This window comes from Dasypus novemcinctus, chromosome 24 (genome assembly GCF_030445035.2).
Source record: "Dasypus novemcinctus isolate mDasNov1 chromosome 24, mDasNov1.1.hap2, whole genome shotgun sequence".
NCBI classification, from domain to species: domain Eukaryota; kingdom Metazoa; phylum Chordata; class Mammalia; order Cingulata; family Dasypodidae; genus Dasypus; species Dasypus novemcinctus.
Window position 1 is genome coordinate 16236327 of NC_080696.1, and position 22689 is coordinate 16259015.

At 48.4% G+C, this 22689-nt stretch overlaps 1 protein-coding gene across 2 annotated transcripts in view; it reads left to right on the forward strand.

Moving 5' to 3' along the window:
• The window catches only part of BANF2 (BANF family member 2), a 37850-nt gene that overhangs the window by 9651 nt on the left and 5510 nt on the right, over positions 1–22689 (forward strand). For both annotated transcript variants that reach the window (XM_004472391.4, XM_071211563.1), the window contains exon 2: positions 18681–18809. In XM_004472391.4, the coding sequence (XP_004472448.2) occupies positions 18684–18809 (126 nt within the window). In that variant the 5' untranslated portion in view covers positions 18681–18683. The remainder of the gene's footprint in view (positions 1–18680; positions 18810–22689) is intronic.

Genomic DNA, 22689 nt, shown 5'->3' on the forward strand with positions numbered 1-22689 from the left:
CCCTGTGTGGCACGGCACTCCTTGCGTGCATCAGCACTGCGCATGGCCAGCTCCACACGGGTCAAGGAGGCCCGGGGTTTGAACCGCGGACCTCCCATGTGGTAGACGGATGCCCTATCCACTGGGCCAAGTCCGCGGCCCCAGGCTAATCTTTTGATGGCTACAAAACACCAAAAGTCCTGCCAAAAACCTCCAAAGGTATCCGAAACCACTTTAACTCCTTCTTAGCCTCTCTGCCAGAGACCTATTAGCAACACAAATAGCCTATTATCGGCTCAGATGAGAATGCATTACATGACAACAATGGCAATCTTTGGGAAATCCTTTCTTTATGGCCTTGAGAACCAGCTTTGGATGGAGACAAATCAGAAAGCTAGAAGAACTTGTTCTCCCTTGCTTGAAGCTGCTTTTCTGAAGATGGAGCCAGGAGGGCTAATGATTTTCCTAAAGGGTCTCAAGTAGGGCCTTGCATTTGGAAAGATCTGACGAGTCACTTAGAGGCGATTTCTGAACTGAATGGTACAGAATACACTTACTCATCCTTTCATGGCTTGAGACACGTGGAACGGGAGGCACTGACCTGCCTTGGTGGTTAAAGAGCACGAGAACTGCTGTGCTGAGGACTGGCTGGGCAAGGCAGGACCCAAGCAATGTAAGTGCAGAAGGAAGAAGTTGTTGAGTCTTGGGCTGGGCATTATGTCTGGCAAAGAACAAGCAGAAGGACAGTGCATATGGGTCTTAAATACTTTATGAGTGGGATGAATAAAATGCCACTCAATTGGACAGTGACACCTTGCTGTCCCCTGGCAAGCCAACAGCCCCAGTTCATATTTGCACCCAAGTGGAGGACTTCAGTCCAGCGCCTACAAGGAGAGAAAACCATTGCCCAGAAATCCAGTGGAAGTCTTCTTTCTTTCCCTCCCTCCTTTCCTTCGATTCAGGCAGTCACTTGTAGAGACAGCAATCACAAGATGAGCAAAGATGCTAACTCCCCATTTCCCTTACCCCACCAGACAACACAAAATAAAGGGGACAGATGGTAACACAACATGGGTATACTAGTCAGGGTTCTCCAGGGAAACAGAGCTGACAGGCGCTATCTGTAAATAGTATGAGATTTTATAAAAATTCTCTCTTGAGACAGTGGGGATGCCCAAGTCCAAATTCTGCAGGGCAGGCTGCAACCCAGGGGCTCGATGAAGGTCCTTGATGAGTTCCCAGGAGATGCTGGTTGTCTGACTTAAAGATGGGAATTCTCTCCCTGAATGCTGAAATCACTTCCCCTGATATTGTCTTCAAATGACTGGATGAGATGTCACTCATTGCTGATGACAATCTCCTTAGTTGATTGTAGATGTAACCAGCCATCTACTGGTTACATCACTGATGGTTAAAGTCCATGAAATGCCCTTGAATTACAATTAGCCCAATGTTTGCTTGACCAAACAATAGGCATCATTGCTTGCCCTAGTTGACACATTAGCCTAACCATCACAATGGATGGTAGGGAGCTCTGTGAGGAGCCAATTTCCTACTGCAGCCAAGCAGAAGCAGTTTTATATTGTGTAGCTGTACCAAAATGGGGGTGGAGTGAGGGAAATGGGGGCAAAGGAGGAAAGAGTGGCGGCATGAGGGAGTGGGCGTTGGGTTTCAAGGCAGAAGCCCTTACATGTCTTTGCAGAACCTGGGAAATGATAAGAATTTGTCACATGGTAGCCTCCAGGGAGGCAGGTGAGAAATGGCCTTAAAATGCTCCTTCCAAGCCTCCCACGCTCTCATGTTCTAGAGGAAACACAGGGTGTTCTACCAAGACTTAGATCAACTGAGATTAAAACTGGCTGTCTTTCTTAATGACTCGAGGATTGACCACAGATCTGAATCTGAGGCACACTTGGGGTTAAGGCCTGGCTCTGCCATGGGGTCAGCTAATGCATCTTCATCTAAAAAATGGGGATAATAATAGAACTGACCTTGTCATATTAATGGGCAGATTAAATGAGACACTATGCATAAACAGCTTGGCCTAGTGCCCTGGTAAGCCTGGATAAGCATTAGCTGCTCTTTTAGATTGGGTTTCCCATACGTCGACCCTGAGCCTCTAATTTAAGAGCAAAAAGTGGTTTGGGAAGAGATCCCAGGCCATGCAAGTAGAGGCATGGGGAAGTGAGACAAAGAAGGGAAAGCAGCCAGTAACTGTGCTAATGAGCAGGTTACCGCTATGGGCAACTGAGGCTCAGTCCCACTGGGGACGTGTGGGAGATGATGTGGAATGTGGCTCAGAATTGCACCTGCTTAGTGGTGTGGGATCTGGGTATTTATCACCTACCCATGTGCCGTCAGCTGGGGACTCATCCTGAGGATGCCCGGCCCAGCCTACTCCAGAGCAGAGAGTCTCAGGTGCTCGTAGCAGCAGCAGTGCTGAGGGGATATGGGCAGGGCAGCGGCTGCTAAAGTTGCAGTTATAGCTCGGATTCTTATCCAGGAGAGGAATGAGCATGGACTTTGGAGCCACACGGATCGAAGCTTACCTCTCATCACTTCCTTTTATGAGATATGTCCCTCTCTGGGCCTCAGTTTCCTCATCTGTACAAATAGGAGCAGTTCTTCAGAGCTGCTGAACAAACGAATGTCAAGGACTTAGTACAGAATAAAGGCCACAGAGGGAAGCAGATGTGGCTCAACTGATAGAGCATCCACCTACCATATGGGAGGTCCAGGATTCGAACTCTGGGCCTCCTGGCCTGTGTGGTGAGCTGGCCCACGTGCAGTGCTGTCGCACGCAAGGAGTGCCCTGCCACGCAGGGGTATCCCCGCAAGGAGTGCGCCCCTCAAGGAGTGTTGCCCTGCGTGAAAAGCGCAGCCCACCCAGGAGTGGCGCCGCACACACGGAGAGCTGACACAGCAAGATGACGCAACAAAAAAGAGACAGATTCCCGGTGCTGCCGAGGGTGCAAGCGGACACAGAAGAACACACAGCGAATGGTCACAAGAGAGCAAACAATGGTGGGGGGGTGGGGGGAAAGGGGAGAGAAATAAAAACAAATCTTTAAAAAATATAAATAAATAAAAAGCCACAGAGGGAGCTGCACAGTAGGTGCTCGACAAACACGAGCCCCCTTCCTGGCCAGCGTGACCTGGTTTAGTTGCTCGCGCTTGGCCCACAGTCCTTCTTCTGTTCCGAGCCCTGGCCGGCACCAGACGTTCTTTCCAGATGAGCAGGCACACGAGGACGTCCAAACCAGCGCGCGCCTCCGAGCGACATGCTGTCCTCCCGCAGTTACCTCCCTGGCCGTGTATTACGCTGTTTCCCTTCGAGCTCCAGGAGTCTGTGGTTTTTACCCCTTCCAGCCAGGGAGGAGGACGCGGCTGGTCTGAAAGAAGCCAGGCGGGAAGCGAACTCCCGACGGGAGGAATTTCCAAATCCCTGCAGCTCACCTGGCAGCCCAGGGCTGGGGCGTTGGGCAGATCCCGGGGCTTTTTCCTGAGCCCAGTGCCCTGGGATACGGTGGTCAGCAGGTCAAGTACAGGGTGCCCAGGTAAATTTAAATTTCAGACAAACCACGGATCATTCTTTGTCCTGTGAAATAGTTGGAGTATACTTACACTAAAAGGTTTATTGAAATTTAGATTTGGGAAGCGGATTTGGCTCAACTGATAGGGCATCTGACTACCACTTGGGAGGTCCAGGGTTTAAACCCAGGGCCTCCTGGCCCGTGTGGTGAGCTGGCCCACGCACAGTGCTGATGCACACAAGGAGTGCCGTGCCATGCTGGGGGGTCCCCCATGTAGGGGAGCCCCATATGCAAGGAGTGCACCCTTCAAAGAGAGCTGCCCCACATGAAAAAAGGGCAGCCTGCCCAGGAATGGTGCCTCATGCATGGAGAGCTGATGCAGCAAGATGACGCAACAAAAAGAGACACAGATTCCCGGTGCCGCTGACAAGAATACAAGCGGACACAGAAAGAACACACAGTGAATGGACACAGAGCAGACAACTGTGTGTGTGTGTGTGTGGGGGGGGGAAATAAATAAAATAAATCTTAAAAAAAAAAAAGAAATTCAAATTTAACTGGGTTTTGGATTTTTATTTCCTAAATCAGGCAACCCGAGTCTGGCAGGACCCAGGAGCAAACCCTCGTGGGATTTGGGTCAGAATCAGCCCAGCAACCGCGCAGTCAGCCTTGCAGGCCCAGAAGGGTGCTGAGGGGCCAGAGGCCCCCAGATGGTCTCTCCTGGGGCTGACGCCGGGGCCTAGAATTCCTTCCTTGGACCCACATGTGCCTTATGATGCCGCTGAACTGTGTAGTGGAGTGGACACCGTGCACTCTCCCCACACTTAGATGTGTGAAGAAAGCAACGCAGCTTTATCCTCAGGCACCGCCCCCCAGTGGGGCACGGGAAGGGAGACTAGTTAACAAAGCCTCCTGTGTCAGGCGGGGTCCCCTAAAAGCAGGGCCTGAGGCCAGGCCTCCGGGGCCTGGGTTCAGGGAGGACCCGAGAACGTGGGGAGGAGACGGGGGCGGGGGGGGAGGCAGGCCAAGCTGGGCAAGGAGCTCTGGGGGCCCCGGAGCAGGAGGGCCCCCGAGAATCCCCCACCTTGAGGCGGGGAGGAGGGACCTTGAACGGCAGGATCAGGAGTCACCGCCTGCTCCCAGGCAGGGAGGCCTGTGAGCTCCCAGGTGTCCCCAGGTGTGGCAGCTCCAGTCGCGAGGGCGCCTCTGAGCAGGCCGCAGCTGTGCGCCGGCAGCGGCAGCCCAGGTGGCGGCTGGGGGAAGGGCGTCGAGGGGCTGGTCAAGGCCACCGACAGCAGCTACCACTGTCCCTGGGGCCCACCTGCCCCCCTGCCGTGCCCACAGCCAGCTTCGTGCAGAGCTGCCCTAAAGCATCTCCGCTGAGAGCCGCGGTCGCCTTGGGGGGCGCTTTCTTTTGCTGATCCCTCTGACCCCGCCCCCGAGGTGGCAGGTGGCTGGAGGGAGGGGGGCTCGCCGTGGCTCCGTGTGGCCTTAGGGAAGAGCTTTGCGTCTGCGTGGGCTGCGCGGGTGGCGGCGTGGTCGTGGTGGCGGTTGCGTCGTTGCCTGGGTCTGCTCCCCGCCGCGGGGGTGCCTCCGCACCCACTGCTGGAGTCCTGGTGGGTGGGCCCCACCCCTGGGCACATCCCCACTCTGACTCACGTGGTCCTGGTCACGCGAGTGTCCGGCTGCTGGCCCATCGCCCCGGGACACGGCAGAAGTGGCCCTGGACTTGCCGCCCCTGGGCACCGCTGCACAGCCCACCCGGAGCGCCGGCGGTGCCCACTGTGCGTTGCCGGCCCAGACGGCCAAGGCCTCTGCCCCGGAAGCCACTTCCCAAACATGCGCCTTTCTCTTCTGCCCTGCCCTGGGGAGCTGACGGCGCAGTGGGCGCTCTCCTTCCTTCTCTAGAATCCGTGTGCAGAGGAGGGAGATGCTCCCTTTCTCTTTCTCTCTGCTGGGGAAACTCCTGCCCAAGATGACATTGCTTGCCCCGAGCCTCTGCAGAGAAAGAGGAAACAAAGGGGGAGTAAATCAAGAGGTTTAAAGATATTTTTATGAGTGAACCTTCACGTCAACTATGGACTATAGTTAATACCATAGTTATGATATTGTTTCATCAGTTGCAACAAAAGTACTGCACTCAGGCAAAATGTTAATAATGGAGAAAACTGTGTGTGTGTGTGTGTTGGGTGGGTGGCTACACGGGAACTCTGCTTTCTGCATGATTTTTTTTTTGTAAGTCTACAACTTTTCATTTTTTTTAATGAAAAAAATGACCTATGTTCAAATGCAGCTGTTGCGGAGGGCACCGCATGCCCTCATCCCTTCTACATGTGACTTATTTGATCAGATCCACTCCTGCTCCTCTGCAGAGAGCAGGGACCCCAAAGGGCTGGAAATACTTTCAGGAAGGAAAGATGCAACCAGAAACAGCCCCAGCGAGAACCACTCTCCAGACAAGGGGTGTCCAGCCCAGGCAGGATTTTAGGGAAAGGGGACGATTGCACGTGGGTGGAAGGGGGGTGGGAGACATAGAGTCCTGGGCCCGGAAAGTTCAGTCTGCAGGAGCTGGGGAGGCCAGCGGGCCACCGAGGGGGCTCAGCCGGGGGGTCTTGGTTGCAAGCACAGCGAGCCTAGTACCTGCTCAAAACCCTTGGGGCCGGAAGGGTCAGATCCTTTTGGGATTTTGGAGAAGCAGTATGGTGCGTTTTCTGTATCTTACAGAACCACCCCGGTGGGGTCCGGCTCAGCACCCTGCAAAGAAACTCATTAATATTCTTGTGGCGAAACATATAAATATTCACACGAAGTAGGATAATAAAGACTATAAATAGTCTCAAGTCAGCTCAGGCCAGGTTTTGCTGCCAAATAAATTTCAGAAAAAAGTATCTTTTGGTTTTCAGAGAGTTTTTGGAGAATGGGAGAATAGAGACCCGGATGAACTTCGTGCCGTCTCAGGAGTGTAAATTAGCAAAGACGCGGAATACTAGAGGGGCCCAAAATGACAGGTTCCAGCTAATCCAACGCTCGCATTTTAAATGACAAAACGGAGGCTCTGAAAGGGTGGCGACTTGCCCAAGGCCGCCCGGCTGGCATGGGCAGAGCCGAGCTCCGACTCGGGTCTCCTGCCCCTGACCTGGAACATTCCAGCAGCACCTAGCAGGGGCCTTCGTGCCCAGGTTGCCTTTTGCGTGGAGTCTGGAGTCTGAGTTCCACAACCCTCCCTCTCCCTCCTAGTCCCGGGCGGAGGTCACCCCTTGCCTCTGGGCTTGTCCCCGTTATTGCTGAGTGCCCCCTACATGGGTCAGTTAAGCCTAGTATGGGAAAAAGCACCTGTAGAAGGCTTTGTCTTAGAGGTTCACGGCCTAACTCAAGGCCTTGCGTGTAGATGGTACCCAACAAATATCCAAGCACTGTTGGAGTTGTTTGGGTATTTTCACTTGTAGACTGATCAAAAGATAGCTCTCTAACTAAAGGGTCACATGTGAGACAGTCAACAAGGAGCAGGGGATAGAAGACCTTGTTTGCCATTGTAGAATGAAAGCTAAGGACAAAGAGGAGAAATAACCTTTATTTTCGAAAGATGAGCTTTACTGGTCATGGAAAATTGAGTTCTTCCATCCCTGATGCCTAAGGATGGGACTGATCCTACCCCAGATGTCTGGGTGGAATGAAGATGCTTTTGTGTGTAGCATAGTGCTTGGCACATCGTAGGTACTGCACAAACCCTTGTTGAATGAATGAACAAGTGAGTGAATTAATGAATGAGGGGATGCTTGTTAGGATTCTGTAACAAATGGAACAATCACAACTTAAACTGAAGTTAGCTAGAAGGGAGACTATTGCCTGATATAACTGTAGAGTCCAGAGGTAGATGCCTTCAGGTGTGGCTAGGTCCAGGCGCACACGATTTACGCTCTTACCTTCTCTCAGATCTGCTTTCCTCCACGTTGGCTTCCTTCTCAGGCAGGTTCTCCACAGGTGGTGGTAACGATAGCTGCCAGCTCTCTGTATCCTGAGCTGAACATTCCTTGCAGAGAAAGGTAGCCCTACTGACCCGTAATTCCAACAGAAGTCCTAGACTTGGACTAGGATCATTGGTCTGTTTCTAACTAATCACGGTGGTCAAAGCGATATGATAGTTTCGTTGGCCAGGCCTGAACATGGTTGCCTCCCAGAGCCAAGGCTTTGGAAAGATAGGGACTGAGGTTTAGGAAGAGTGGGTCCTTAAAGGGAAGTGACAGGGCGGATCCTAGAAGTAGAGATGGTGGGTGCTGCGCAGGTAGAGACAATAGATGTCTCCTACGGGGGGTGGTTGCCGAAGGGTCTTTCCGTGTTGCCTAAGGACGCCTTTAGCTCATGTGCTAGCAGCTAAGAAAGGGCTTAGAGGCAACACAAATCAATTCAATCACATAACCATCAGGAATTGTATCTTAGACATGAGAACTAACGCTTAAACACTACCTCAACACATATTAGTGAACATATATATAGTAAGTGCTTGCTCTATTCCAGACATTGAGCTAGACATTTTATGTCAGTTAATTCACGTGTCCTGCACACCCATCCTGTGGCTAGGTGACATTCATCAGCCTCACTTTACAGATGAGGAAATTAAGTCTTCCATGCAGGAATTCCCCCAAGTTCTCCAAGGGGAGAGGCTGAGATTTCAACCCACATATTTCTGCCTCCCTGGTCTGGGCATTTCTTCTGCCCATCTGGTTTGCTGGAGGCATCCGTCTCTCAGCTCTGCCTTCCTCCATGTCGGCTCCCTGCTCTGGGGGTTCTCCCCAGGTGGAGGCCAAGACGGCTGCCAGCGGCGTAGCACCCACCCGCTGAGCGGTGAGGAGTGACCGTGTTCTAGGATGTTTTGGTGAGCAGAAAAGGAATTCTAGGTACTGGGGATTGAACCCGGCACCTCGTGCATGGGAACCAGGAGCTCAACCACTGAGCTCCACTTGCTTCCCTTTTTGCTTTTATTTCTATTTCTATTTATTTATTTAAGAATTATTGAATTGAGTATACAAGATGGAGCCCTGTGTCTGGAGCCTGTGCGCTTACATTTAAAAAAAAGGGGGGGAGCAGATGTAGCTCAGGTGGTTGAGTGCCTGCTTCCCTTGTACACGGTCCCAGTTTTGATCTGGTACCACTCAAAAACAAACCAACAAAAACTAACTCTCGCTGGGGAGTGGATGTGGCTCAGTACCTGCTTCCCATGTACAAGGTCCTGGGTTCACTCCCTGGTAGCTCCTTAAAAAAAAGGGGGGGCATTTCTCCACCTGTTGTATGAAGCGACCTAGCAGTGTCTCTTCAGACTCATAACGCTCTAAGGAGGAGGAGCTCCTGAGTCAGACCTCAAGGTCACGGGAACAGTACCCCCCTTTTCATCCTTTCTCTAGGAAAGTTTGGGGAGGACCAGACTTAGTCATTGGAAGGGAGAAGTCGTAGTTTTGAGAAGTGGGTGCAGAAGCATAGAGAACCAGGATGTGGGCTCAGACCGCCAGTCACTTTAGGTACTCACGGGGGGACCGGTATGTGGCCTCCCTTACCCTCCAGTCCAACTCATCAGTGCAAACTTCTCCCCAGCCTCGCCCCGGAGGCCGCGGGCAAGCAGACATCTGTAAGGACAATCCTGAGGTCTCTTTCTCACCAGCATTTTCTTCCCTTCCCACGGTAGTTACAAGGCTCCAATGTTTTGAGGGCACAGGGAAGGATTCTGAAATTCCCCATGAATCTGCTTAGTTTAGAAGTTATTTATAGTCTCCATATCTTTGAGGTTTTGCACGTATGGTAAAACAGCTTATAATAAAGGGTCCATGTATTTTGAGCCTATGCATGTAAGTTGTAAAGATACTCAAGCCATTGAACCAAAGAAGCAAATATGATAGCCGCAAAGAGCAGGAAGTATTCAATTATGCTAATTTCTCTGTGGTCATATTTCGCCCAGGGCTTCCTAGTAGGTCAAGTAAAAAGGGAAATATGATCTGTTACAAATGATTTTTATCATAACAATAGAAATATGTCGATTTTTAAAGGTACACCTATTTCTTGGCATTAAGTTCCAAAAGAAATCTATCATGTGAGACATTTTATAGAAGAAAATGTGGGCGGCAGCAGCCTCAACAAAATGTTACTAGATATGCAGATTTTCCCCCTCTTATATTCCACCCTCAATAAAAGTGAGGGCGAAACATTAAGTATTAACATCTCAGGTCCTGGGGTAGACAATAAATACCACCTGTGCCTAAATCTAAAGCAAACAGGAAAATAAGATAATCCTTCATTTTCTCAGTGAGAAAATTTTGCCCCCCCCTCATTTTTTTTTTTTTTTTGTGACTATTTGAATAGATATACTTTTAGGAATGTAGATAAAATAGTCAAATATGCCATCTGATTTTTAAATCTATTACACATGTAAAATCACACACACACAAAAGAAGATATTTAGAAATACTGCCTTTTTTTTTCCCCATTCACATTTCAGACAACTTTGTTATTCTAACTATATTCATGCGCTGTTCACACCAGTTTCTTCCTAATGGGAGATGCTTCTTGAGTCGCCTTCTACAGTGTTCTGAGAATAACTCCGAGAATAACTACTGCACTTCCCGCTAATTGTTGTTGATGAGTTGTATCATTTTTTGAAATCGTGTATAATGCTGCCACCGGAAATTGTATCCTAAGCCCCCAATACCCATTACTGTGGTGACAGTAAAACAGTCTCTGCCCTCTCGTTTATCCGATAGGGGTGTACTTGTGATTGCCTCCTCATAAAGACTTACGGTCTGGCTTTCAGAAATGATATCAATCATATGCAACTGGGAAGTCATTCCTTCAGGAGTCATGATTAAATCCCATTGCCGCCTCTAGTCCTTATTTCAACAGGTGACTTCTCTAAGCATCTACAACCAGAATTGATTGAGGTCATTTCCTGCTGATGCATCGTCCCCAAGAGCACTTTGTGGTTCAGAATAAAGTCATTGGGAAAGACCCTGTAGTACAAGAAGCTTTTAAAGGACAGGGCTGTGCCGCAGCATTTGTGGTGTTTCTGTCGCGTGGCCCCCGGGGGCTTCATCTGCGGATGAAACCAGCCCCGAAGCTCGCCCGGGAGGGGCCATGTGATCTAGCAGGGGACAGACTCAGACCAGCCACGCTTCGCTAGTTCCTGGGCCTCTGTTTTCTTTTTTGGGAGAAATGAGGGTTTCAGGTTAGATTGTGGGACACAAAGTGGGGTCCATGGAGTTGCCTCTGGATCATGGGGGAGGAGGTAGTGCCCTCACCTCATTCAAGGTCAACAGAGTAATTCTGCTTGGATCTCTTTGACCTAAAGGCGAAATTTCTTTTGAAATTTAGGGTCCTTTTTTTTAATAAAAAAAAAAGCAGAAGGTGGTTATTGCTCCGCCTGCTCTGAAGTTCAAGGGCTTGGAAGCCATCAAGACTTGGTTTAACACATGGGAGGTCCGCGGTTCAAACCTGGGGCCTCCCTGACCCGTGTGGAGCTGTCCCACGCGCAGTGCTGATGTGCGCAAGGAGCCCTGCCACACAGGGGTGTCCCCCGCATAGGGGAGCCCCACGTGCAAGGAGTGCGCCCCGTAAGGAGAGCCGCCCAGCGCGAAAGAAAGTGCAGCCTGCCCAGGAGTGGCGCCGCACACACGGAGAGCTGACACAGCAAGATGACGCAACAGAAAGAGACACAGATTCCCGTGCCGCTGACAACAACAGAAGCGGAGGAAAAAGAAGACGCAGCAAATAGACACAGGGATGGGGGGCGGGGAAGCGGAGAGAAATGAATAAATAAATAAATAAATCTTTAAAAAAGGACTTGGTTAAAATCTTCCTGTGGTGGCTGATGAAGACAGGCGGTGCCTAAGGCGGCTGGGGTTAGATACTGCCTGCGAGCTGCTAAGCACGGCCGCATGGCCGCACGGGCCCATCCCACATCAAGTTCTGCTTAGCTGGAGTCATCCTAGAAAACCTGCCCATAATTACAGGGGACAGCAGTAAATGACAGGAAGCAAATCGAGCTCAGGGATTTGATTTTTCCATCAACCTCTAAGATGACCTCTCAAGGCTAGTGAGCCCAGGCAGGTTTCCTAGGCCTTTTAAGTCATCAGTCCCAGCAATAAAAATGAACGGTCACTTCACAACTATTGCACACTTATTGTTTATGTATGAGGGATATATTTCAATAAGTTAAAAAAAAATGAACAGTTACTTTGATGGCCATCAGGTCTAAGGGAGCATCTTAAGTCAGGGAAGGAAGATTAAACTGAATTTAGGCATAAATTTAATGTTGAGTATACATTTTTTCCCATGAATTAAAATTTTTTTATTGTTATATATACCATCTAACACTTCCCTTTTTAACTATATTTCATATATATACATATTTATATTTATTTCAGTGCTGTTAATTGAGTTCACAATGTTGTGCTAGCATCAGCACCATCCATTGCCAAAACATTTCCATCATTCCAAATAGGAACCCTGTACATTTTAAGCCTTAACTTCCATTCTCTATCTCTACTCGGTCCTCTGGTAACCTACATTTTGGATCCTAACTCTTTGAGTTTGCTTATTCTAATTGTTTCAAATCAGTGAGCTCATACAATGTCCTTTTGTGTCTGGCTTCTTTCACTCAACATGATGTCTTCAAAGCATATTCTAATACAGTTTTATTCTTTGGAAATTGGCCTGCCATAGCTAGGAATTCGGTGGATGAGTTTCAATAATTGGAACATTCCTGTCCCGTCCCAAAACTGGGCTATGGTAAAGGATCATCTTCTAGTCTTAAAAGTTAGCCTGAAAAATATATTTTTCAAAATAAAACTAAGTACGTGTGTGCTTTAATTTCCTATGCTGCTCAAGCAAATACCGTGAAAAGGGACGAGTTTAACAATGGGAATTTATTAGCTCACAGTTGTGAGACTAGAAGAAATTCCAAATCAAGGCGTCAAGGCAATACTTTCTCCCCAGAGACTGGCGTTCGGCTGCCAGCTCCTCGGTCACATGGCAAGGCACCTGGCAGCATCTCCTGGTTTCTCTCTTCTCTTGCAGGTTTTGTCTAATCTCAACTTCTTGCTTCCCTAGCCTTTTCTCTCTGTGTTTGAATTTCATTCCACTTATAAAGGACTCCAGTAACAGGATTAAAACCCATGCAGACAGAGGTGGGCCACACCTTCTTACCTGAAGTAGCCTCATCAAAAAGTCCTCCTGACAATGGGTTCTCACCCACAGGAATGGATTAGATTTAAGAACATGTTTCTCCGGGGGATACACAGCTTAAAACCATCACAATCCTATTTGTAAATTACCCATACGTGAGGCAAAACAATTGCTTCATGCAGTGTTTCTCAGGCTTTCCTGGGCATCAGAACCACCTGGAGGGCTTCCCAAACTCGGATTTCTGCATCCCATCCCCAGAGATTCTGATGCAATAGGTCTGGGGATGGGGGCCAAGAATTTGCATTTCCATGCTCCAGGTGCTGCTGCTGCTGGCCCAGGAAACCCTTGAAGCCGAGGCTCTCAAACTTTGAAGCATCTTGGGATCACTATGCCCAGGCCACACTCCATGCTAATTAAATCCAAACCTCTGCAGGTGGCACCCAAGCAGCAGTAAGTTTTAGATCCCCCCACCCCCACCCCCGAGAGAGTAATGGGCTATCAAGCTGAAGACATGATATAACGCCCTGCTACTCCAAGTGCAGTTCCCAGACCGGCAGCATTGGTGTCACGTGGGAGCTTGTTGGAACCGCAGCATCCAGATGTGCTAAATCAGATCCCCGGGTTGTCCGTGCACACCTTAAACCCTGAGAGGCACTAGGATAATGGACTGAATATTAGATCAGGGCTTAGAAGATGTACCAGACACTGTCATCTTGCCCACCTGGCACCCATTCCCCCTCTTCCTACTTCGGAACAGCGCCTCATTCTCTCTCCGGAGCCTTTTGCTTCAGGGAAAGTGATTCACCGCACACCCATGGTAGTTCACTCCTGGCCAGTGACTGGCTTCCGGTAGTCTGCTGTCTGGTTCTGGCCTGTGGAACTAGGGAAGAGTGGCTGAAGAGGTTTTGGAGAAGGAAAAGCACCCAAGAAAGACATGCTGTCTCCTTCTGGAAGTTTCCTTCTTGGGGTGGGACCCAAGCAAATTTTGGTGGCAACAAGGGAACTTGGGGTCAGCTAGCCTGGTCCTTGGTAACACTGAGCCACTGAATGATAAATCTTGGGTCCACCTCACTAAAGGATTTCTGATTATGAGAGAGTAGAAATTTATTTATTATTTAAGACCATGTGAATCAGTGTTTTTCGGTTACTTGTAGCCAAGGTTTCTCAACCCCAATATGATTGTCCTTTGGGACCTGATGAATAATTCCGTGCTGGGAGAGCCTGTCCTGTGCCTCTACCCCCTAGATGCCAGTAGCACTTCCCCAAGGAGTGACAACCAATAACCACCCCCAGACACTGCCAAACATCCTCTGGGGAGCAAAATGGAGAGAGCTTTCCTTCTGGCCTGTGCACGTGGTGCTGCTATTCACTGGCTATGGTTCTTATGAGGACAAAATCCCCACTGATACCCCAGAGGTATTTCAAGGATCAAAGTGAGATCATGTGTGTGAGAAAAGCAAACACAAACAAGGTGTACCTAACCATTACCAGACTTTGATGCTGTTCCTGCATTGATAACAATAATTGATGACAGTGTTGTAGTTTCCATTAATTCTTTCAAGCAGAGATGTTTGACTTAAGATGGCCAACACGGATAGGAAATGGAATTTTCCCTTGGCAAAGTTGGTAAGGCGCGTCGGCACTCTGGGGTTCTGCCTCCTGCTCAGCAATCCCGTACTCTTACCATCTGGGTGCTGGGCTGGGCCACCCATCCTGATTCATGCTCCCATAGGGTCACCTGTGTACACCGGCATTGAAGTCCATTTGGCCTTCAGGAAATATATTTTCACGGATAGAGACCTTCATATTGAGCTGCCAAAGAGGGAAATATATGCCCCTCCGTAAAATAATGTATTGACAGCTTACACGTCTGTGTACCTAAGACCCATAGAGTCGGGGAATGCCAAACACATTCTCTTGCCTCTTGTTTCCCTTCCCAGAATCAGCCGAGTTGAGTTCACTTTCCTTAGGAGCCCCCTGACATCTGAAACCAGCACCTTTGGCTTTATCTCTTCTTGCAGAGTTTAGGTGCATCTGAAGTGTTACAAAAGGTCACCTGGGAAAAGCAGGCTTACAATGGGCAAGTGGGCTTACAAGGGAAAGGCTTACAAGGGGCAGCTCAAACTTATGGAAAAGACTGGAGAAGTGGGAGATTGATGTTGGTGAAGGGGTGTTGTAGATTGAATTGATTCCCCAAAAATCTCCCAAGAACACATGCTCATGACCTAAACCCACCCATCCTGTGAATGTGAACTTCTTTGGAAACAGGTTCTTTGAAGATGCTATTAGTTAAGATCAGGCCAAACTGGATTAGGGTAGATCCAAATCCTTTTAAGGAGAGGAAATTTGGGCACAGGTAGGAGACACAGAGAGGAGATGGCCATGGGACGGAGGTGGGGATCAAGTCATACCAAGCACTCTTGGCAAACCACCACCTGAACCCCACAGAGGACAGAGGAAACACAGCCCTGTTGACACCTGGAAATCAGGCTTCTAGACTCCAGAACTATGAGACAAGAAGTTTCTGCTCTTTTCAGACACCAAGCTCATGATATGTTATAGGGCAAGTGCCAAGAAAAGGAGGTATTCGAAAGCTATGGATGCATTCAATTATTCTGTCATTGTGTGCTTACCACATGCCAGGCACAGCGGGTGGTGAAGGAGGGTGGGCAAGACAAAGGCCATGAGGAGGTGGCTGTGGCCCTTGTAGCCCCACGATCTACCGGGGCCTATGCAATAGGCATTGGGGCTGCTCTTCCAACATTGTCCTGTATCACGATGAATGACGTCTGAATTTTCATCTCCCCTGCTTCCACCCATGCAGCCCATGAGTTTTGAGGGCCACTGATCCTCTTTTTGGACCTCATAGGACATGTGGATCAGACCCTAGCTCTAGCATATGACAATTTGGACCAAGAAGGCATTTGTTGGAGGTTTTGAGTGCAAAAATACACCATGTTTTCCTTCAGAAAGAAAGAGAGCTGTCATTTGCAAAAGTGATGCCAGGAACCACTGTAGCCCATTTAGTTTCAAGAATGAGTTAAGCTGAGAATTAAGCTGGCACACAAAGGAAGGCTGAGCCAAGATTGTTGCAGGGAAATCAAGGTGGAGCCTTGACCAAATCACACCTGATCTACATCTGGGCTTTTTGGTAGCTGTATTAATAAAACCTACTTATTGTGTAAGCCAATTTGAACTGGGTTTTCTGTTAACTTGCAACATAAACTGTCAACACTGATGCAGAACTGGGTACAAGGAAGGGGGTGCTGCAATGAACACACCTTAAATGTGGGATCGGCCTAGAAGGAATGTTCAGCAGACAGCAGGAAGAATGTCTTTCCTCAAATTAGGAGGATGGTGATCCTCATTCAACAAAATGGTGATGTTGGGCCAGTTTTGAGGTTCAGGTCTTATGCTTATGGAGAACATGACATTTGGAGATTTGATAGGAAATGCCCAGGGTGTTGGCTGTCTTCATAATGGTCCTTTAAGAGTTGAATGTGGGCAGCGGACTTGGCGCAGTGGTTAGGGTGTCCGTCTACCATATGGGAGGTCCGCGGTTCAAACCCCGGGCCTCCTTGACCCGTGTGGAGCTGGTCCACGTGCAGTGCTGATGTGCACAAGGAGTGCCCTGCCACGCAGGGGTTTCCCCTCATAGGGGAGCCCCATGTGCAAGGAATGCGCCCTGTAAGGAGAGCCGCCCAGCACAAAAAGAAAGTGTAGCCTGCCCAGGAAAGGCGCCGCACACACGGAGAGCTGACACAAGATTACACTACAAAAAGTGACACAGATTCCCGTGCCGCTGACAAAAACAGAAGCGGACAAAGAAGATGCAGCAAATAGACACAGAGAACAGACAACTGGGGTGGGGGGGGGGGGAGGGGAGAGAAATAAATAAATCTTAAAAAAAAAAAAGAGTTGAATGTAGGGAGAAGTGACCCTTTTGAAAGTGCAGAGGGATGAAAATGCAGCTTTGGTAGAAGAGGGCCTTTCTGCCTGTGGCCTGCAATCTAAAAACGACTGGAAATGGAAAAGCAAGTCTTGCTGGGTTGGAAGAGAACACTTATCTGGTTAAAGTTAAATAAAAGATTGTGGCCCTGGAAAAGCATCTACTCAAATTCCCAGGTTTCTCCCAAACATCTTGTCTTTAGGATGCCATGCTTGATAAAGGCAACAATTAGCTTATTGTGATGATGCACCTGGATGAATGCCGGGGGGACAAGAAGCAAATTTGGGGTGCCTCCCCACTCCAAAGATGAAGGAAGAGGCCACTGATTTGAGGACAAGGGTGTTTGGCAAGGCAGAGAGGGCAGTGGCCAGTTCAAGGATTATGTCCTGAGAAGAACTCCATCTCTACTAGCACATGGACTTGAATAGAAGAAACCCATTAAAATTTTTAAAAATATATTTATTTTTTCTAAAAAGATACTTAGATTACATTTTTAAAAATAAGGGATTCCCATATGCCTCACTCCCCACACTTCCCACTTTTCCCCACATTAACAACCATTAAATTTTTAAGGGAGCTGAACTGCCAAAGAAAAGTGACCAACAATGGTCTTAGATTGCCCCTCCCTCAGGGCAGTCCCTGTACTTGTACCTACAAGAAAGGGAGTGCTAAAACTGTGATTTTTCCACCAAGGCATCCTCCCCAGGCCCATGCAGATGTTACCAATGCAGTGAAAGGGAGCTGTGCCCAGACCTAGAACTGGGCACTGCCATACGGTCTGACCAAGGAACTCACTTTACCACTGGGGCAGGGAATCCTCAATATTTCCATCCAGCAAGATACTGCATGTACTATTAACCAATGATGATGGATGTGATTCCCATTCTCCCCCTCACCAACTGGATATTCTTATTGTGGGCATCCTGTTTTCTTTCTACCGTTATTGGCTATGTTGGTGGTGGTGAATTTGAGAATTTGGTTCATAGGTTACCAGACCATGATTACCTACCTCCAGACATGATGGAGAGTACAGTGCATCTCCCAGAAAATATGAGCTTGAATCTAGATCCAGTAACAGATGAATCATGGGACTGTCACCTCTTGGGTAGGGGGTGAGTTATTTTAGCCAAGTATGAGTGTTTCTGATAATTATGTAAGTGAAGGAGAGTGTATGGATATTGGACAGCTGAAGGGGTGGAGCTTAGATGGCCACAGGGGTCATTGCTTTAATACCTATCTCTTCTCTGGTTAAGAATCCTGATTTTGCTCAGGTAACTCCATCTGAATGCACCACTCATGGTTTAGAAGAAGGTAATTCCATTCCCAGATCTAAGACTGGGGCATGGGGCTCACAGAGAAGTTCACATTGGTGACTTAGTACAGACCTTAGAAACTGGATGAGGCATCTTCTTGGAGTCTCTGAGAGAGGAGTTCTCTTTTTCTTTCTCCTTTTGGATGGAGTCGTTGGGGAATCAAGAGCTGGAGTAGCCGTTTCACCACCACGAGGGGAACCAACCAAGGATGAAACCAAGCCAAGGAGGAAAAGTTGAATCACAGAGAGCTGGAGCTCTAACTCTGATTGTACCATACCTGAATCCCACCTTCCTTCTTGATTTTTGGGTTACATACTGTCTTCTTTAATATTTGAGCCAGTTTGAGGAGATTTGTTACTTAAAACCAACCACTATAGAATGTGACAAATGCTAAAATGAAAGTATGAAAAAAGTACTGCTTAAGAAAGAAAGTGGGTTAATTAGGTAGGTCCCTGGTGAGACAATCCTTTAAGCATTTAGGGTGCAAAGAATTGGAAAAGAATGAGTTGCAGCTCTTAACGTTAAACATACCCTTTTCATGGGGATTTATCTGGCTTCTGTATGGTGATCATTATACTTAGTCACTGAACTTGGCATCTGAAACCAGTGGAGGTTGGATGCTGGAAGGAAGCCTGCCATTTGTTGCTGCCATCGCTCTCTAGGCTAAGGGAGTCCCCCAGTGACCACTCACAAGTAAGCAGTCAGGAACCTCCTAATCCTTTCTCCCTTTCTACTTTGCAGAAGATGGAAAACATGTCTCCTAAGCTGAGAGCCTTCCTCTCTGAACCCATTGGAGAAAAGGATGTTGACCGCGTAGATGGGATCAGCCGGGAGCTTGCAGTCAATTTGGTCACCAAAGGTTTCAACAAGGTAATTAATTCTTTCTTACTTCTCCAACTTCTTTTCCCAACTCCTCTTCCCCTGGTTCTGCAAGATGGTGACTCCTGCCACATGTCCCTGCAAGGGACCATCAGGGAGCAAAGCTGCCACTTGGCTGGGCACCCATGCTTTGGTGCTCCTGACCCCACATGTTGGGAGCCTCAAGGACCCCAGAATGAAGGGCAAAGAGAATTGCTTCAGCTCAGAGCAGCTGGGCTGGGCAAGATCCACTCAGCATTCAAACACGTATGAGTGAACAGATGTGAACCAGGTCCCTGTCAGGGTGGGTGGTTTGGGTCCACACCCATCCCCATGAAGTAGTGCTCATGAGCTCTTGCTCGCCCCTGTCAGGGCACCTGTCTGGCATTAGCAGATGGAGTAACATAGCCCGAGGTGTTCACCAGAGTAAGGGAATGTGTGGGTTGTACTGAGATGTCGTTCCTAGCCGAAGACTGACCTCACCGATATCCATTAGGGTCTGAACATTCTTTCCTACAAAATTATTTGTTATTATGGGAATATTAAAAAGCTGCTTGGAACCTTAGGAGAGAATGGGGGAACCCAGAGAAAGGAAGTACATTAAAGGAAGCTGGGGGTTCACACACAGTATTGCACTCTCATTCAAGAGAGGAAACCAACCAAGTTGTTCTACAGGGCAGGAAAACGTTGCAGAAACCCTATGAGGCTGGGAGTTGCCGCACATATGCCTGCTAACCAGTGTGGGCTGTACCAGGTCAGGGCAGGAGATTTTTCTCAGCAGCATCTAGTCTGAGGGGGGCCTGGGTTTTCTAAATGAGATGCTGCTCTGTACCTGTAGTTAAATGTTCTGACCATCAACGCCATCTACAAGCCAATTTCATACCTAATAGGCAGTATTGTCAGGAACAGGAGTTCGACAATCAAAGGCAGATTTGAGTCTTTCCTCCCAGATACAGGAGAAAGCACATTCTTTGTAGACAAGTCCAATTAAGCAAGAAATTTAAAATTTAAAAAAATTTAAAGGAATTATTCATTTTGCTTTCCTTTCATGGCATAACATCCTCATGGTAAAGCGTCTCAAGCGCATTAATATTCAGTGTTTGGCTCAATGTACCCACCATGTACCCCACACCCAGATCAGCTATTGAACTTTCATAGACTTTCATATGGTTCCTTTGTGAATCTTCCCAGGCCTTGCCATCCTCCAACCCCAAAGACTGATTCTGGCTTCTACTACCATTGACTTAACGCTTTTGTAAATTTGGAGTTTTACTCATCTATTTTTTCTTTTTAAGGCACAATTAATCTAGAAATCTTTTTTTTTTTTTTTTTTAGTAAGCCGTTTTGTGAGTTTTGACAAATGCATACAGTCCTGTAGCCACTATTACCATCAAGATCTAGGACAACTCTAGCATCTCAAAATACTTCCCTGTCCCTTTCATATTCACCACCCCCAGCCCCTGGCAGCCACTTGATTTTTGTCCCTAGAGTTTTGCCTTTACTAGTTTAACTGTGTTTTTAAAGATTATAGGTGAAATGATATGCACATTTAAAACAAATTTTAAATGGGAAACTTTAAGGCATCTGAGACTTGCCTAAATAGCCAGGGCTGTGGGGCAGAAGGCAGTTTGGCAGGTGAGGAACCAGGTTCCTGGCTAGGGCCCCCTCTGTGCCCGTGACTTCCTGGCTGGCGCAGTGAGCAGTACTGACTTCTAGGCCCTGCTGGTTCCGAGAGCTGCTAATTCCAGGTGCTGAGGTGGGGAGTTCCCCTTCATCCTTTGCTTTGAGACCCTAACCCACCTGTACCTGGACCGAGAGCCGCCATCTCCATTTTACAAACAAGGAGACAAAGGCTCCAGAGTTAGCACCTTGGTGGCGGTCCTGAGTGAGGCCGAGGTCATGGGTTAGTTACATGACAATAAACTGCACAAGACGATCCGGGCCAGGTGGATGCGCCCCGCAGGGAGGGCTCTGAGGCTGACCCTTGGTGGGGAGACCCCATATCAGAGCCCAGGGCCTGGCTGGGCCTGTGGGGACACCGAGGAGACCCAGAGGGGGCACTTCCGAGGCAGTGAGTGCCTCGGGAGGATGACCTGTCCATGGGGCAGAGCCAGGACGAGGGTCTGGGGCAGGCAAATGCAAGCAGGGTAGGGTTGTCAGATTTTACAAATAAACATGCAGGGTCCCGAGTTTTCATCTGCTGGCCTGGCCACCTCGCCGCAGGGGTCTAGGCCTGCCAAGTGCAAGGGGCATCTTCTGGGACCTGGGGCCATCCGTCATCTTGGGCGGTCCCCGCCGAGGTGGAGCCGCTCCTCTCAGACAGGGCTCCGCCTCGGCGTCTCTGGCTCCCTCGGCCTTGTCCCGTGGGTGCTGGCCCCCCGGGATCGCTCTGCATCCTTCCTGAGGGCCCGCCAACACGCTGCCCTCAGACTGGCAAGACGCGAGCGCGAGGGGAGGCCAGGCCCCGCCCCCTGCCCGGGCCCTCGGGTCCATCCGGGTCACTATCAGCCCCCAAGTCCAGGGCCCAGAATCCAAGGCAGGCCTGGAGGTGCCGTTAAAAGCCCACATCACCTCTAAAATCTAGTAGCCTCTATTTCTGCCCTGCGCAAGTCTGACTTCATCTCTTCTAAATTTTTTTTTATTAACTTTTTTATTTTGAAATAATTTACAACCTACAGGAAAGTTGCAAACATAATACAAAAATAACACAACCCCAATATACCCCCTACCCAGATACCCAGATATACCGACAAGTTGCCACTTTTGTTATACCATTTTTTTTCTATCATCTATCTCTATAATCTATTATCATCAATCTTCTATATATTTATCATCTCTCCTCTACCGATCTATATCAATCTATCATCATCCATCATCTATCAACTTACCTAGCTACTTTTCTGACTACTTACCTATATCATCTATCATCTATCTCTTTGTTGTCTATATATCATCTATTTTCTCAGCATTTGAGAATAGGTTGCATACATCAGTACTCCTTGAACTTTTAGTGCTTCCATGTACATTTCCTGAGACAAGGTTATTTGCTTATATTACCAACTTAAAGTTACCAAGTTCAAGACATTTAACATTGATAGAAAGTGTACAGTCTATATTCCAATTTTTTTCGTTTGTCCCAATAATGTCTTTTTGGACCTTTTCTCCTCCATCATTAGATCCAGTCCAGGATCACGTTTTGCATTCAATTGCCATTGTCTCTTCAGTCTCTCTTTTTAGAATTGTGGGAACACATCTACACCGTGAACTTTCCCACCTCCCCAGTCCCAAGCATGCACCTTTTCATATGTCCTCCACTTGCCCCAGAGCTTTGGCTTATGTCTGGATTGTTCTCTAACTTCACAGTTCAAGTCATGACTTTCAAAACTCTTGATTCTACTATGGAGTCATTCAAGAGTCTTTAGCAAATCAAAACCCAACAATTGGACTGCGTTCTCTGGGGCATTTTGTGCTGGCCCTCTTGTGGGGTGGTCAGCTTTGGCTGAGCATCTAGGCCTCTGCTATCCAACAGGGAGCCACGAGGGCTGACTGAGTCCTTGTCTGGATTGAGGCATGCGATGCACATAAAATGCACACTGTGACTTTAACGACTAGGTACCACAACACGAATGTCAAATATCTCATCAACTTTTTAAAAAAAATTATTTCTCTCCCCTTCCTCCATCCCCAGTTGTCTGCTCTCTGTGTCCATTCGCTGTGAGTTCTTCTGTGACTGCTTCTATCCTTATCAGCGGCAGGAATCTTGTTTCTTTTTTGGTTGCGTTATGTTGTGTCTGCTCTCTGTGTGGGCGGTGCCATTCCTGGGCAGGCTGCACTTTATTTGTGCTGAGCGCCTCTCCTTACGGGGCGCACTCCTTGCACGTGGGGCTCCCCT